Source organism: Pongo abelii, chromosome 4, assembly GCF_028885655.2.
Source record: "Pongo abelii isolate AG06213 chromosome 4, NHGRI_mPonAbe1-v2.0_pri, whole genome shotgun sequence".
Classification (NCBI taxonomy): domain Eukaryota; kingdom Metazoa; phylum Chordata; class Mammalia; order Primates; family Hominidae; genus Pongo; species Pongo abelii.
Genome location: NC_071989.2, coordinates 178,758,148 through 178,776,439, shown reverse-complemented (window position 1 = coordinate 178,776,439; position 18,292 = coordinate 178,758,148). Strand labels below are relative to the sequence as shown.

Here is an 18,292-nt window from a genome sequence, read left to right as displayed (position 1 = left end):
AGGAAAAAGGACAGCTTGTGGTTTCTGGTGTTGGAGACCCTGAAGTGAATACAATGGACAGTTTGTGAGACTCTCATGATCTTAGTGGAAGGAAATGACATAACTGAAAATCAATATCAATTAATACATGATTAGGGCAGATGCCTGATAGCATTAATTAGGGCTGTAAGCGTCTGTTTAATTTTTTTCTGGAAAATCTGAGAGTAAGGAAAGTAAGAATAAAAACTTATGGAGTCAACAAAAGGCACAACACTATGAACACATTGGGGAAATCCATGTGTTATGCAGTCTTTGTATGCCAACAAGGAATGGAAAGGAACATTGAAAGTCTCACTTTGGATGGCAATACCATCTCCCAACAAAACGTGGTATGTAGACAGGTCTATTTCCAGGACACTAACATCAAACAAAAGCAATCCAAAGCCCAGGGCCTTCCTAGTCCTGCTCCAAACCTGAGTGCCCAAGCAGCTCTGCACAGAGAATGACAAACATTTATATTCTCCATTATTTATCTTTTGGCACTTCTATCCTGAAGTCCATTTGAGGCGAGCAAGACTGAGAAGCCAAGGCTCATTTTTGACCTGTAATCATTGATGATGGTGCTGACTTGCCATCCTATTTATAGGTAGGTGGTAGGCAGGCTCTCCCTCCAGGGTCTCATTGAACCTGATTCTTGGCATGGAGAAAGAATGTGAATTGGCTGCACTTTACAGAGAGTGAGAGAAGTTTCAAGGCAGGAAGTCAGGCACTCTGAGGATCTAAGACTCTTGCTCTTCCTAATGAGCCATACTGTCTGAGCATGCTGAAGGCAAAAGGAGGCTGTGGTTCAATTCAGTTTAATTCACTTCAGCAGCCACCTTGTCATCATCCTCTTTGCTAACATTTTTTGAGCTCTTACTAGATGCCTGGCACCATGTCTAATATCTCTTTTAATCCACAAATCAGCCATTTGAGAAAGGTCCCTTTTACTTGCCATCTTGCACTTTATGTATTAGGAAGCCAAAGCTCAGAGAGCAAACACCATTCACCAGCCAGGTTTGAAACCAGACCTGTTCTACTTCACAGACTGAGTTCTTAACTTCTGGGTGCTACTGTTGAATCCACCGTTCTACCACCTTTTGCTTCTTCCCTTTAGTCTCTGTGGTTGCTCATTTCCATCTGGTTCTCTGACTTGCTGCTTTACACAAGGGCAGCAAACTACAGTCCACGGGCCAAATCTTGCCTGCTACCTGTTTGGGTAAATTCAGTTTAATTGGAATATCACTATGCTTGTTCATTTACAGATTGCCCATGTGTGCTTTCAGGCTACAATGGTAGAGTTGAGTACTTGAAACAGAGACCACATGGCCTACAAAGCTGCAAATATTTACTGTCTAACCCTTGATTGAAAGAGTTTTTTGACCCCTGATATAGTAGATAAGATAGACATTATGTTAAGGGCTTAACTGTCATTCTTTCTTTGAACTCATACTGTAATCTGGTGTGTGTTGTTGTTGTTTTGTGTGTGTGTGTGTGCATGTAGAGGATACTCCTATCAATCCGATGTTACAGATAAAAAAACTGAGGCTCAAAGACTTGAAACATCCTGACCAAGGTCACAGAGCTAGTAAATGAGATAGCTGGATTTTAAACCCAGGCAGCCTGGCTCTAGAACCCATGCTCCTAACCATACAGTACACCTGGCTGCTGTGGGCCCAACACTGTGCAAGCACCAATCACATGGTGCTGAGCAATATACGGCCCTTCCCAAGTGGAGCCCCTGTGAGAAAGGAGACCATGGCAGCCAGTTGATGGGCAGAGGAGAACTGGGGTAGAGCTGTGGGAGCCCCAGGGACACATACTTGTTCATGCAGCCTCAGTCAGCCCCAGAATCTCAGAACATACTGTTGAAAGCTGGGACACACAAAGGAAGAACAACACACAAGAAGGTTGGTGGCAGGTGACAGAGTCACTTCTGACAGGGGACTCTCTCCCCAAGTCCACTGACAATTGCTCAGCCAAACTATTTCCTAATACTCTTCATCTTAAAGAATCATTTTAAAAAGTGATTTGATTGCTCTAGCTAGCCTGCTCCTTTATTTCTAGGGGAGCAGCTTTGTAGGAAATGGTTTTTATTAGAGTTGTTCATCCGCATTCAAGGGAGGAAAGCTCAGCTCTTCTTTTGAGAGTCCACTCCTCTATTACACAGACCTGGAGAAAATTAAAGTATCCTGGGATGAAGGAATCATCTCTTTGCTCTCTAAAAATGCAGTGAGAGCTTCCCCATGTGGCCCTGACGATGGCCTTCTAGACAAATGCTTGCATGGACAGGGAGCTCACCGTGTCACAAGGCAGAGTTGCATTACTTGAGTTTGAGGGAACTTCTGTCTTTAGCTGAAACTCAGTTTGCATCCCCAGGCTCTCAACCATGGGGCTGTGGTTCTGTCTCTGGAAATATTACAGGGCAATCTTACTTCCCACTTGATACAGTAGTGAAGTCTTTAAAGGGACCACCATGTCTTTCCGTTTGCTCTTCTCTTGGTTAAAGAGCTCACATTCCTGGCCGAGTATGGTGGCTCACACTTGTAATCCCAGCACTTTGGGGAGAGGCAGGAGGATCATGAGGTTAGGAGATTGAGACCATCCCTTCCAACATGGTGAAATCCTGTCTCTACTTAAAAAAATACAAAAATAATTAGCTGGGTGTGGTGGCGCATGCCTGTAATCCCAGCTACTTGGGAGGCTGAGGCACGAGAATTGCTTGAACCCAGGAGGTGGAAGGTGCAGTGAGCTGAGATCATGCCAATGCACTCCAGCCTGGTGGCAGAGCAAGACTCTGTCTCCAAAAAAAAAAAAAAAAAAAAAAAGAGCTCACATTTCTTCAACCATTTTATTGTGATACTTTCCAAATCTCATAAGGATTCTCTTTCTCATAGGGAAAGCCTAAAATTTTAGATGTGTAAATAAAGTCATAATAAATATTCTTATGATAATTTTCTCTTAGAGTTCAAGGCTACAAAAAAGGGTTGTTACTCATGATGAAATGTCTAGCACTAAGCACTAAGTAATGATAAAAATATGTTCTACTATGATCCCTTTCTGCCTTGGTTTACTAGGAAGCTCATGTCAAAGTCGATGCTCAGTTTTTCTCCTCTTTATTAACTTTATTTTTTACCTCTCATCTTCTGTCATCTACTAATTGCTTTTAGTTGTATGGCATCTGCATTTTATTGTAAACATTTATCCTCTTCTACATTATCAATTGGCTCCCACACCCACTGCGAGCAGCGGGTAGGGACTATATCATAAATATTCCTGCTTCACGGATGAGAGTTTGAGTGGCGACCAGTGAGTGATAGAAATCTTTGCTGGTTCTCACACTTTGATCATAATGATGATACTGCCTATAGTAAAAATGCTAGTAATCATAATAGGAGCCAACATTTATTAAGTGGTTCCGGCCTGACAGGCACTTTTCTGAAAGCTTTATGAGTGTGTCACCACATTTAAATCTTACAGCCAGCTTCTTAAGTAATATTATTAGCTACATCTTCTTAAGTAATATTATTAGCCACATATTACAGATGAGAAAATCAAAGCCCAGAGAGGTTAAGTAATTTACCCTCCAACAGAGATGCAGAAAATGGCAGAGCCAGCATTGAAATCTAAGCCGTCTGTTTTCAGAATGCAAGCTCTTGTCCACCATGCCACACTACCTAAATTATCAGACCACCCCCCAGCCATTCCACATGGGATTTAAGGGGTCCTGGTACTTCAAATAAACTCTGAACCCATAAGATTCTGGATGTCATCCAGAATGGGGAATGTTGCTGTGAGCTTTAAGAAGTTGCTCACTGCTGACTGCCTCCCCGCCCCCCACCCCAGGAGCAATGGTTTCTGACTCTATCATCATCTGCCTGCACACTCTGGGAGCTTCTTCCAATCCCTGTGCCCCAGTGCAGCCAATCAGGCTCAGACATGGGACTGGGAAACAGAAAGGCTGTCCTAGTTGTTGGCCCAGAAAGGATCATGGAGGGTGGCCAAGGCCAGGCTTGAGATCATATCATTCACATAAAGGTCCCTGTTCAGGCAAGACAAGGGTAGTGGTAATCGGGGACGTCTCTAGGCCAGAAAATAGGGAAGAAGGAAGGAAGGTTGGAAGCCAAGAGGTCTGCTGGCTGATTCTTACTATATCTATTATGTGCCAGGCACTGCGTTATGTGAGCCAAATGCTCCTTTCATTTTCAAATGAGGAAACTGAGATCCCAGATATGAGATGACTTGTCCTGGGTCATTCAGCAAGTTTAGGTGTAAGTGCGTGAATAACTCTTTGTAAGAGAAAGGCTTTGCCAAGTCACGATAAGTATTTCATTCCAGGAGATGGAATGTCACCCTGCTCTCGGGGGCTGTGGTTACAATAGGTAACATGGAGGGAAGGTGGAACCCCCAGTGGCTAGAGTCAGGGTGAAAGCATGGGGCACTGAAGGAGCTTTAGGGAGTGTGATCCTACCCCCAAAAGGAGAGGATGCATGAATGCTGGTTGCTTTTCTCTAGGGGCAGGGGAGAAGACTCTGCTGAGTATAGGTGGCTAGGAGTGAGACCACCCCCTGTCCCCGGATCTCCAGGAAAGGTCTCCATCCAGCTCAGTGCCTTTCCTTGTCTCCTATCCTGGAGAGTGAGAAGTGGGGTTGAGGCTGGGTGGTTCTCTCTACCATATACCCTTCCCTTTGCAAGAAACAAGAGAGGGAAGGAGGAGGGAGAGAAAGGAAGGGAGGAAAGGAGAAAGAAGGAAGAGGGACATTTAAACATGAGTTTTATACTTCTCGATTTGACCAGCATCCATGAGAAACAGAACATCCTTTGTCATTAGGCAAACACCGTGAGCCCATCAAGTGAGAGGCAATTAAAGGTGTGCTACACAGCCTGTGATTTGCATGGGAGGTGGATGGGGCTTCACAGCTTGTACAGGCAGAGAGCCTAAGTCCCAGAATGCAACATCCATTCCAGCAATGGTCTGAGATTCCTGCACGAGAGGAGGAAATGAATGACAAAAAGCCACAGAGATGTTCTTGGCCCCTTAAGAAATGGCAGACCTCACGGGGGGGCCACAACACCAAAACCAGCAGACAGGGGACATTTGGCAGCATTTTCTCCTTGAGTGTCATTTTTATTACTTCTGCCTTTTAATGTTACTTGAGATTTGCCATAACCCCCGCATGGACTCTCAAAACCTGGGATTTTGTCCCATCTCTGTGTAACCTGGGGCCCAATGCATAATGGTAATCATGGTAAAGATGAGAACAGTGGAAGCCACCATTTACTGAGCACCTACTGTGTGCTGCACATGCTGCTGGGCATGCCATGTACTCATCTCAGAAATGAAGAGTGGGCTCTCTAATGGCACTGGAGTCATGTGCTTTTGCAAACTGCTTGCTGCCACCGAGTTCCCCGTTCATCTGTGATTAGATCAGACTATAAACTTCCCCGCTTCTCTTCCCCTTGTGAAAATTCTGCAGTGTAGGCAGGGATCCAGAAGTGGGAAAACCTTCATTGCAGCTGCCTGCCAATGCTTTGCTGTACCAGGGTGGATGGCGCACTGCAGAGTCCAGGGCCCAACAGTTGTCCTTGGTGGGTGTGCAGTGTGTATCTATGTCAGGAGAAGGGGGTACTTCCAAGCCATGCTGTAGGCCAATCCTGCCAGCCTCCATCCGAGGCACCTCTGAGAGGCACCCAGCTTCCTCCAGTGTCCATTAGAAGCTCCCTGATCAAATGAAATTTCTGCTGTCCTTTTGGTCCTGCCAGACCACATTCATCTTGGGCAAATCTCGCACCTCTCTACCAGTTCCCTCATCTGCAAAATGGGAGTGATAATGCCTAGTTTTGGCAAAACTTGTTGTGAGGTGGAAATGGGGTAGTAAATCTAAAAGTGCTTTGAAAACTTTGGCAGTGCTATTGACAAGCAAGGGGTCACTGGAGTCTGTCTTGTTTTTAGTACAATGACTAGTATTTTAATCAGCCAAATGTGTGTAACTGGTCTATACTGGAGCATAGGTCCCTTCAGAATGGAAAGACTTTTCCAATTTTATTCATAATTGCTTTAGACAATCTACAGGAAGAGATTGTCAAGTGTAAACAGAGTTTCCAAGTACCACAAAACCACAGAAAGTGATGCTGAGATGGAAAACGATTTTCCTGCCTTCTTCCACTCCAACTGGATCCCTCTCCCATGTGGAAAATGTTGACACCTCAACATTGAAAAATAACTTAGAAGTGGCCTGTGCCAACTCTGTACCCTATGAGTGAATCTGTTTACAGCAATGCAAATCATTGGCTGTCTGGCTTCCTGTTGTTTTTTTCTGGATGGAGCTGATGGAGAAGAGGGGTGAGACATGACCACTCACTTCTGCTCTCCCCCTTCCATCTGACACACAGAGTTATTCCTCTGACAACAAATCAAAAAGATTCTAGATTCTTCTATCTGTCTGAGCAGGCAGCTCCCCCAGAGTTTGCCCCCCAGGAAAAAGAAATCAAATTATTTAAAGTCAAAAAGTGGTATGACCTAAAAAAAAAAAGGTAAGAAAATGTCCCCAGTTATGTAGTGAAAAACAAATGCATTGAAAAATATTGGAAAAATCTCTGGAAAGAAATCAAAATGCTAAGAAATACAGAGATAATATTAAGCCAATGCTCTTTCATCTATGAGAAGCTGGATGAATTGGCCAGCAGTTGCATCTGGTGGTAGTAAAGGTTTTCCCCTGGAGAAAGCAAGCTGGAGGTGACCTTTCAGATTTAGCAGCAGCAGCAGCCAATGCCTCTGGCTAGAGGGGTGCATATACCACAGAATTATCCCTACAGGGCAGGTGCCCTGAGGCTTGCAAAAGAGGAAATTCAAGAGATGCTGATTCCTCACCCTTGACATAGAATAGCCAAAGGAATGAATCACTGACCCTAAAACATTTATAAAGATGCAAGAGAGAAGGAGAAGGCAAGAGAAGGGGCCAGAGAGGAACAAAAGAAATGAAGGAAGAGGAAGGGCAGGGTGTGGAAAAGAGGAGGGCAAGAAAAGCGGTGAGACAAAGAGCAGGGAGGAGAGGGGAGAAGTGAAATGGGGAGCCATGCCGGAGGAAACAGAAGGGAAGAAGGGGAAAAGAAGGAGTGAAGACTGAGGGAAATACAATAAAAGGAGAAAGGAGAGAGGAAATCCAGAGGATAATCCAGCTAGATTTGTAACCTTTCATGTCTTAGGCTGGTCATGTTTGTTATGCTCACTCTACTGTCCTCTGTGCTGTCTTGCACACCTGAAACATTTTATTATGTTTTTGAAAAAAGGAAGAGAAGGCAGAAGAAAGGATAAAAATGAAGAGGAGGTAGAGGTAGGTAGATGGTAGTCATATCTCCCTGGGTGTCTGTGACAAATGCAATTAGAGGGCTGGAGTGGTAGAAAAAAATAGCATTAGTGGCTTGCCCATCCATTGGAGAGGCCTCTGGGATCAGAAAGCCTGTCTTCTCCACTAGGTCTTGTTCCAAATGAGGCACCTGAGCTGGAACCAGATGTGGGCCATGGCCCTCAACCTTTCTCCCTGGTGTATTGGAGAACAGGAGACCCTGGATTGACATTAGTTCCACTTCTGCCTTCAGCTCAGTGTGTCACTTGTGCAGTTCCACAAATGTTCCCCTAGCTCCTGCTCCATGTTAGAAGCTGTGCTGGGGTACGGGATACACACCAGCGACTGTTCTTCTTGAAGCATTTGCAGGTAGAAGACAGCAGCTCAGAGTCTCAGTTTCCCCATCTCTATAATGAGGGGGGTTGTCTTCATGGTTTTTAGGTTTGCTTTGAGTCCCAGGACTGAATCCCCTACATTTTCTAGAACAACTCCACTTTATTCTGTTGTAGATATTGGAATTGTGCTTAAGCTTGGATTTGGAAAGCTGATTTTACTGCTAAAGGAATTTTGAAAATCATTAAATAAGATTCTCCCCAAGGTCTAAAGTTTGTTGTTGTTGTTTCTTTTTTTTTTTTTTTTTTTTTTGAGACGGAATTTCCCACTGTTGCCCAGGCTGGAGTGCCATGGCACAATCTCGGCTCACTGCAACCTCCGCCTCCCAGGTTCAAGCGATTCTCCTTGCCTCAGCCTCCCAAGTAGCTGGGATTATAGGTGCCTGCCACCACGCCCGGCTAATGTTTTTGTATTTTTAGTAGAGATGTGGTTTCACTATGTTGGCCAAGCTGGTCTCGAACTCCTGACCTTGTGATCCACCTGCCTTGGCCTCCCAAAGTGCTGGGATTACGGGCGTGAACCACCGTACCTGGGTGACTTTGTTCTTCTTGAAGCATCTGCAGGTAGAAGACAGCTGCTCAGTCTCAGTTTCCCCATCTCTATAATGAGGGGGGTTATCTTTGTGGTTTTTAGGTTTGCTTTGAGTCCCAGGACTGAGTCCCCTACATTTTCTACAACAACTCCACTTTATTCTGTTTTAGATATTGGAATTGTGCTTAAGCTTAGATTTGGAAAGCTGATTTTACTGCTAAGGGAATTTTGAAAATCATTAAATAAGATTCTCCCCAAGGTCTAAAGTTTTAAACTTCTCTGTTCTATTTCTAAGGTTGTATGATTCCTTGAAGCCTCTAACTATAAGAATTTACTCTTTATTTATTCATTCATCAAATGCTAAAGCTCTTCAATAAATGGGAGCAGAGACAGATAATAAACAAATAAGCTAATAGAACAGGGTTTTGCTGCATGGAGGGACATGGAAGGGGAGAGGGGGTCAGGGAGTGTCTCCTGGAGATGATAGCCTTGGAAGGATCTGGGGAAAGAGGAATCCTAACAAAAGGAATAGCAGATTTGAAAGCCAGATGGTGAGAATGAATCTAGCATGTTCAGGGCCAGGGACCATGTCACAGAAAAGGGGGAAAGTGGCATGAGATGAGATGGGAGAAGGAAGGTAGGCAGGGGCCAGATGACATAGGGTTGTGGCCTGTGTTCAAGGTTGTGACCCTGAAAGTTATGGAACTAGTTTGGATTTTAATTTAAATGTAGTGGGACACATTTGCAGGGTTTCAAAGAGGGGCCTGATGTGATCTGATTAAATATTATCAGGATTACTCTGGCTGCTGTGTGGAGGACAGATGGTAAAGAGGACAAGAGAGGAGGACACTCACAGTGATACAGGTGAGAGATGATGGAGACCTGGGTATGAATACCAGAATTTGTGCAAAAAAGTCAAACATGGTATATAGAAAGATGAGAACAAGATTTCACAATCAGTACATATCCAACATCTTTCAGGGTCCCAAATATATAAGTCTGGATCTTAACCTCACCTTTTGGTGCCCAATTTTTTCCTCAAGTCCACCCATGTGCTATAAAGAAAGTCAATGCCTTTTGTTTCTTTGACCACTTACAACAAAATGTAGATTTAGGCAGACCCCCAAAATATACCCTTTTCCTTACTGAGAAAGCTGCCGGAAAGGCATATATTTTTGGAATATATAATTTGGAAAATTAGCTTTCCAAATTTCAAATTGGAAAGATAAATGGATACTTGAACCACAAGCATTAACCCTTTTATTTCAGATGAGTATGGAGTAACCCTTACCAACAGATTTGACCGAGCAATTAACTGAATACAAATGGAAGGAAAGCAAACTTTGAACCACAAGGCCCAGAGGTGAATGATCAATAGTAAATGGCTCCTTAAAGACTCAGCACTGTGCTTAGGACTTTGGAGGATAGAAAAAGAGTGGAAGACATATCCCTACACTTTAGAAATACACCCTGCAGCTGAGGAAACAGGACTAACACATAAAGTAGTTAGATGTCTGGACAGCTAAATGGAGGAAGAGTCAGGGTCTCCACCAGAGCCCTGAGGCTGGCAGCAGGAAGACAGGGTTCCAGTCTACCTCTGTGACTTAGGACAAGTCATCGAATCCTTCTGGATTGAATTCCTCTTCTTTAAAACAGGGATAATGCTTCCCAGACTCCCTAGTGGGGATTACATGGGATTTGAAAATGCTTTATAAGTTCTAAAGTGTGGTGTAAATAGTAAAGGTTATTATTACTAAGTTCAGAGAAGGGAGATGGCAATGTGTCAGCAAACAAAACCTCCTCTGAAAAACAACCTAATCAAGAGCCTCCTGCTCAAAAACCACCAATGACTTCCCAGTGCTTAAAGTTGTCAAACTATGGCTTGGTTGTCAAACTATGGCTATGGTTGTCAAACTACGGCTCCCAGGCCAAATCCATTCAGTTGCATATTTTATAAATGAAGTTTTATTGGAAGACAACCAGAGCCATTTGTTTACATATTGTCTAAGACTTATTTCTTGCCACAATGGCAGAGCTGAATGGTTGCAGCAGAGACTGTGTGGCCAGTAAAGATGGAAATATTTACTATCTGGCCCTTTAAAGAAAAAACTTGCTGACTCCTGGCATAAAGGATAGTCTAAACCCCAGTTAACATGTAAAGCACCCTGTTATGTAAGCAGAATTTGGATGCATGAAATGAATCGGATACCTTCCTCTAAGTCCTCCCCTACCCTGTACAACATTTTGTAGCAATTCTCAGGAACAGATTCTATATGAGGATGGCATTACAAGGTCCTTTCTTAGGGCTACAATAGGGATCAGGTCTTATTCCTCCTTGGAATCTCCGCAGTATTTATTACAGTGCCCACCTCACAACAGAATCTAAATAAAGTTGAACCAAATTAAAGTTCCTGTAAATACAGAAAGCATAGTAGACTAGAAAACAGATATGAGATCTACTGATAATAAATCTTTGAAAGGAAAAAAAAGTTAGAAGTGAATTAATTCCTTCACTCTTAATTAGTTATGCAAATATTTATTCCATGCGACTATCCAACTATTCCATGTCACAGAAGCTAAGGCAAATTAAATAATATAGGATTATATTCATTTGTTTTACAAGAATTTATGTAAGACTCTCTCTGTGTCAAGCGGAGGGTAAGGACTCGGAGTAGACCATCACCACATGTCTCTCAAAGAGCTTAGAGTCTAGTTGAAGAGGCTAGAAGTCAGCAGATCATCACAATATAGAGAGACAAGCACAATGCTAAAGACACAAAGTACAGAGACGGCAGGGAGATAGGTCTCCTTGTACATTCCTTGTACAAGGCAATGCCATCTTTGTACATTCCTTCCCATGAATGCACCTAGTTTACTATCCCAAGGGAAAGAGGAGGGACCAAGACCAATTCACAAGTATCTCATGGCTACCAGCTGGGTTCTGTCTGAAGAGTGAACACTGACTATCCTGACCATTTCATATAGATTATTTCATTTAATTCTCACAACCAGTTTGGTGGTTTTACAAAGATTAAGTCACTTGTTCCAGGTCAATAGTCAGAAAGTGGAAGAGTCTCATCTAGGTAGATCTTAAGCAAACACCTATGCACTTAACCCTTCACTACACTGGCCTAATGGCCTAAATACACGAGAAAAGAGGACTGGGCAGGAATTCCAGAGAAAGCCTACAGTTTGCAACCTACAGAGATATTGTCCAATGTTTCTGTATCTACTGAATGGACACTGATTCCATGAGGACCATTTGATGTGAGCCAAAAGCATAGATGGAACATAAACAGTTGGTTCATGTTCACTAAAGTCAACAATCAAGGGAGGACAGAATAAAGTGTCACAAAGATCAGTAATAACTCCTGCTGTGGGGCAGCTGTGACCACCTCTGGGGAACGATTCTGGATCCTGGCCAGGATATTAATTTAGCCCTAACCACCAATGCCTAGGGAAATGTGAATTAATGGACAACTGGGAGTCCACAAGACTTAAGGGCCTCCAGAGGGTGCTTTTAGCCAGGTGTATTCCCCAGGATGTGTCTGTGCAAGGGTCATGGTGGACATCAAGGGCAGAGAGTTGGGACACAAAATATTTTTGTCAAGAGAAAATTTGTATTTCCTAAACTTCCTAGGTTCTGTCTAAAAACACGAGAGTTTCCACATTTGCTTGACTATTCAAATTTTCATTTTCAACTTTTCAGCCTTTATTTGTATCAAATGTTGTGTAAAACCAATAAACATGTGAAAAAAAGTCCACTCATATAAATTCCCTATCGAGAATAATGAGATACAATTTCTTTTCTACTTTATTGGCAATGATAAAAACAATTAGCATAAATTGACCAAACAGAGTAACAAAGAGGTTCTGGTGAAAGGCCTTCTCATGCAGTAATGGCAGAGTTGCACATTAGTAGAACGTTATAGAAGGATGAGTGGTAACATGGTAGTATCAACAAAACGTAAAATGCACAGCTACTTTGACTCACTAATGCTTCTTCTAGGCATTTATTTCAAGGAGATAATTAGACTAGAGCTCCAAGATTTACATGAAAAATTTTATTTATAGACTTTTAAATAATACCAAATATTTAGAAACAACCTAAATATCCATAAAAATACTATTTAAATAGATAATTGTATAACTAGACAAATTCATGTTAGCCTACTTAAAAGGACAGTGTGACCTGTATGCCATAATGTGTAACTTTCTCCAGGTTGTTCAGTGAACAAGAGGCTTTCTGTCCCTAAGCTTATCTGTGTATGCAATTTCTGTGCAAGCATTGCACAGGGAGATGGCTAGAATGAATGTCACCAAATTGTGGCTCTTTCCGGGTGGTAAGATTCAGGTGATTTTTTTCTTCCTTTTGTTGTTTATTTGTATTATTTGAATTTTTACAATGAACAAATAATATCTTTATAAGCAGAAAACCAAAACCAACTGCTTTTAAAGATCAAAAGAAAACATCTAAAGGATACATAAACTTCCTGGAGAAAAGGCAGGGCTAACACCAGAATAATGACTGACTTTCAGAATGAAAATGTGGAGGGAGTTTGAAACCTGCTTGCTAGCCTCGCACAAAAATATTAGTCTTTCCAGTCCTGAAGAAGGCAGGAAGGCCCAATGGTGAGAAGTCTGTGCTTCCGGGTCAGTCTGTGGGTCCAAATGACAGCTCCATCACTTATTAGTGTGAACAACTTGGTACAAATATCTTCATCTTCTGTGCCTCAGTTTCCTCATTTATAAAATGGGGAACTGATCACACCTGCCTCTACGAGTGTCATAGGATTAAGGAAGAGAGTAAATGAAACACACCAATCACAATGCCTGGCACATAATCAATGCACTAGACATTAGCTCTTATGAAAACCAGCCTCAGACAATCATAGCCTGTGTGAGTTATCATTCCCAGAATGAAGTGCTAATGAGCAGTTAAGAAGAAGGCAAAAAACAATTAGTCAAGGAAACCCTCAAAAGTAGACATATAACTACCTAGGCTCTGCAGTACAAAGATGAAGAGTATGAACTGCATGTTTTCAAGCATATGACCATCTCACAAATTTCAACTGCTTACTCTGCAAAATGGGGATAATATACAGGAGGTTATTTTGAGGATTAAATGCCAGGTGCTAACATAACATTTAACAGTGAGTTTTTAATACATATTTGTTACTATTAATGAAAATAACTATTATGGACTAGGGAATTGGGTACTGAGCTCCCCATTATCATAGGTATCCAGGCAGGCTTAATTATTATCTGAGGAGGAAGATGCAGAAAGGATTTAGTCATGGACTGAGGAAATTGTCTCCGGGATTCTCCCAGACCTAAAAGTCCTACACAAAGTCATTGAAACATAGAACCAATTCTAAAAGTTGCATTGTTTGGAATTTTTGTGTAAAGCAACTTGGGACCAGTAGGTTCATCTCCTCAGAGAGGTATGTGACAATGCCACTCTCAGAGGCCATCCCTGCTCTTCAAATAGGCAAGGCAAATGAGGAACCACCTGCTCATGAAACTCTGCTCATTCTGTCCCAGGATGGCTCATTTTGTTCTCATGCTGCTAATAAAGACATACCAGAGACTGTGTAATTTATAAAGAAAAAGAGGGTTTTGTTCTTTATAAAGAGAGATGCAGATCTCTCCAGAGCTGCAAGGGTCTTTTACCCTTGTTCTTAGCAACTGTCAACATAACATGCAGATCCCAAAAGGGCAGAGTCATAACTTCATAGTTAAGAATGCGGACTTTGGAAAGACAGACACCTGGGTTCAAATTCTAGCTCCTCTACTGAGTACTTACCCTTTCTAACCTTCAATTTCCCCGTAAGTCTAAGGGGGATAATGGCACCTCATGGATTTTTTTGTAAGGATTAAATGAGATAAGGCAATATTGGAAAAGCAGTAGGATATGTTTAGGCAAGTTACTTAGCCTTTCTGGGCCTCAGTTTATTCAACTGTAAATGGGGACAAAAATATTATCTACCTTATAGAGTAGTTCGTGATTAATGAATGAGTTATGGCTTGGAAAGCGCTTAGAACAGCATCTGTCACATTAGTTAGTACTCAGTAAATATGAGTTGTTTTAATTAATGCATGTAAAGTCCTCAGCATGGTAAAAGTATGTGCTCAATAAATGGTGGCTATTACTATTATGAGGTAGCTGTTCCTCAGAGAAGTTCATGCACATTTATCTCCTGAAAAGCAATGAGAAATGAAGACATCAAGGGAGAATTTTGTCCTTAAATAAATGTTGCAGTCATAGCAGAACGAGTTCACAGGTCCTGTTGCCCTAACAGGATACCCTAGGACCTTCACTCCTCTTCATGCCCAGGCTCTCTTTAATTCACAAGGACCTGCCCTTCATCCAACCATCCACTTTTTCAACAAATTCTCCTTAAGCACCTATAGTGAGCCAGAAAGAGGGCTAGGAATGCTCAAGCAGTGAATAAGATGGTTCCAGCCTCTGCCCTCCTGGAGTCTACAGGGTAATGGAGGAGATGCACACTAAATAAATACATACACAAATGCTTATTTAATAACAGTTGCAATTTGTATTGTGAAAAATGTGACGAGGATGTACAATGGGTCCTGATGTGGTCTTGGCACTGGGTGTGTGAGTAAGGGGGAGTCATTGTAAAGGCTCCCTGAGAAATTGCTGGGACTTGACTGATGAAAACGAGTTGGCTGAGTGCTGTGCAGAAATGGAGAGAGAAAAGGGTCCAGGCAGACAGGCATTTTGTTCCAAGGCCCTGCACCCACAAAGTGCCTGGTTCACAAAGAGAACCGAGAGAAAGGCCACGTGGTTGACTTATTCCTAGACCCTCCACTCAAAATACTCAGCTAGGAAGTTAGAATTTGAAGAGAAATCCAGGTCCACAGAAACTGCCTTCTCAGTAGCCATTGTCTCTTCCCTTTCAGGTGCTCCTCGCCTGCTTGCAGATCTCAGACCCCAGCTGGTCTCAGACCTCAGCCCCTGAGACCAAGCAAACATACATCATCATGGAGGCTGCAGACGTAGCTCACTATGCCCACATGTGAACTTTGGCCAAGACACCACAACAGGGACTCTGCCCACTGAATCCCCTATGATTCCTCAATCCTATCCTGGTGATACCCTACTGGGTTCTGTGAGGCTATTTAGGAAGATAAGTTTCCCTCACTGAAGAAAAGAGAGATGGCATGAAAGAAAACAATGGCCCCAAAGGAGAAATTTGTGATTGACATAAATGGGAATGTTCCCTTGGGAGCATCATGTATCATCAAACAAGCAAACCTCCAGGTCATTTATTTCTCCACCTATTTACCTGCTATGGAAAGAAGATGCATTTAAGTTTCCTGCAGTTTCACCCTGGAAATTAATGCTCTGGGAAACAAAAAGCTGTATGTTCTAGATGTAGCAGGTTTCTTTTGGAATTCACTCATTGGGAGTCTGGCACTACCCCCTAAATGGTACTTTTGTTGTCTTTTTGTTCAAGGCAGCCAGCTTCTTCCAAGATCAGAACCGCGTGCCAGCCTCCCTTGATAAACCGCCTACCAGCTCTCTTGGTAGATCAGATGTTTAATAGTTAGCCTAACTCATTTGTTTTTCCAAGAAGCAATTATGACTACAATGAATTAATATTTTAACTGCAGGGAAAGCATTATGGATAGTTCCTACGTAGACTCTAGAGGCTGGGAATGGCCAACAGGATTTCCCATACTAAGAGGAGAGGACCACTCCATCCTGGCCAGCAGTTCTCTATGTTTGAAATACTATCATTAGATACTGCTCCAAAGACCTAAGGGGAGATGTGCCTAGGAGAAGTGTATGGTCCTGATCCTTCCCACTGAGGCTCAATGGCCCAGCAAAATATGAAAGTGAGACCTGTGCTTCTAAAGCGTAACAGTCTAGAATCAGTGGAGTTTGTGAAACAACCTCACCACCGCAGGAGCAAATCCCAGCAGGTGAGATTCAAGGAAGATGGGACCACTAAGAATCCAACTGGCCTAGCTGAGGTTGACGTCCGAACTCCAGAAGACCCGGCTGTGATGGGGAAGACTCAAGCAACCAGGCACCATCATCCCCCCACCTACTCGCTCTCCTTCCCCAGGTCCCAGAAGGCAGGGGGCTTTCGCAACATTGCGATCCAAACTTCCCCCAGTCTCAGGAAGCATTTCCCAGTTTTCAAAAGGAAGAAACTCACAGCCAGTAAGTCCCTGGTGGAAATGCCAACAGACTCCCAAAGTGCCATCCAGGTCAACGGCAACCTCTCTGAGCAGGACATTGTGTCTTCCGACCTTGCCTACTTAAGGTTGGCTCAGCATCTTGAGGATGGGCCTCGAAGGGTCAAGGTGTCCCACGCATTCCTCCCGAGGGTCCCCAAGGTGCAAAGCAATGGTCCTGTTAGCATATGCTTGGAAGCAGGAACTTGGAGGTCCTTAGAGAAAGCCACAGCTGCCATTCAGGTTCCAGATGATATTTATCACAGTCCTTCCTGGGAAGCTAGAGAGTCTGCTCTCAGCCCAGTCAGGTCAGCTGAAGTAAGTAACTCCATACACCTTTTGGATGACACACGTCCAGGTGATGGGAGAAGGGTGACTCCACCAGATTCAGAAAAATCCACCTCCTGTTTAAATGCCACCAGCGTTGCCAGCCACACACCAGGCACAGAGAAACTTAAACCTGAATTGCTTTTGCCCAAAGACAACTTGGATGACAAAGACCTTGGCTCACTGTCATCTCAGTCAAAGGAAACGTGTGTTCCTTCACCTCCACGGACTCACAGTTCCCCCTCACAAGGCTCCCACAGCCAGCCAGCCCACCCAGGAAGAGCCTCAGACCGTCCTTCATCAAGTAACAATCACCAGAATCTGGTGTCACTCAAAACTAACAGTACATCGAAATCTGCCCCTGGGTGTCAGGAGCAGATGGCAAACAACCCCACCGAGTCAGACACACTGGAGTTTCCAAATTGTCCAGGAAGTAATCACCTCCCATCCTCTCTTTCAAGGAGTGAGACCAAACTTCAGAGCAACAGGGAGATTAGTGACATTAATCAAATTCACCTGGCACGGGGTGAACTCTGCGACCTCCAAGGCCGACTGCAATCCGTGGAGGAATCTCTGCACTCGAACCAAGAGAAAATTAAAGTCCTTTTGAATGTAATTCAAGACTTAGAGAAAGCTCGAGCTCTCACTGAAGGGTAAGGAGATTTTTTTTTTCATATTAAAAACGACTGGGTGAAGTCATTTGCCAACACAGGGGCAGAGACAGCTTTGGTTTCTTTTAGTAAAAATGTCTCCAAAATGTTTGAAGCACTGCTGTTTCTCCAAATCATAACCACATACCTCCCTTTCTCTAATGGAATTTCATTTAGTTCCAGGCTTTGGTGGATTTTTGTGGATTTCTACTGCTGTTTGTTTTCATTTTCAGGTGTTAACAGAATGGGGAAAGGCAGCAATGAAGCAGTAGGATCAAAAATGATTTTTATGAAGATGAGGGTTCCATTGATACATGATGGGGGAAAATGATAGCAGGAAGGCACTTCCCCATCCCCCTCCTCTTAGCAAGTTACTGCATTTGTACAGTATTTCTGTTCATGTCATTGTGACAAAGGACTTCAGATGGCCCCTCAGCTTACTACTGACCTTCCCCTGTACTGACTACTTTGATGACTTGGGCTGGCCCATCAATGACCAACTAATTGGAACTGAAATGAGATCACAATTCATTTTGCACAATTCATTTTCTGCAAAGAGAAAAAAAGTCACAAAATGCTTTCCTGGGTGACTCAGCACCAGTATAGGAGGAAAAGGCAGTTATTTGTTTAGATGTGAAATGCTCGTCCCTCCAGAAAGTGCTCTCTAAAGACAAAGAAGAAGCAATGGCTAACGCTCATCAAAAACGGTAGGAGAGAGAAGTCATTAACTGGCGTTTGCTGTATGAATCAGAATCAGCACTGCCATATAGGAGAGAAACACTGTGATGATGCAGAATGAAATGTACTGAACCAAGAGGT

General features: G+C 43.1%; 2 protein-coding genes across 6 annotated transcripts in view; one reads left to right on the top strand and one right to left on the bottom strand.

Annotated features, from left to right (window-relative positions):
• Positions 1-18,292, bottom strand: part of DOCK2 (dedicator of cytokinesis 2) — a 442,316-nt gene that overhangs the window by 180,717 nt on the left and 243,307 nt on the right. The gene's annotated exons all lie outside the window — the stretch shown is intronic.
• INSYN2B (inhibitory synaptic factor family member 2B) overlaps positions 1-18,292 on the top strand; it is a 120,033-nt gene that overhangs the window by 80,532 nt on the left and 21,209 nt on the right. The window contains exons 1-2 of one of the 2 annotated variants that reach the window (XM_024247242.3): positions 8,177-9,152; positions 15,213-17,476. In XM_024247242.3, the coding sequence (XP_024103010.3) occupies positions 16,131-17,476 (1,346 nt within the window). In that variant the 5' untranslated portion in view covers positions 8,177-9,152; positions 15,213-16,130. Of the gene's footprint in view, positions 1-8,176; positions 9,153-15,212; positions 17,477-18,292 lie in introns of those variants that run through there. The other variant, XM_002816175.5, reaches the window with a different exon arrangement.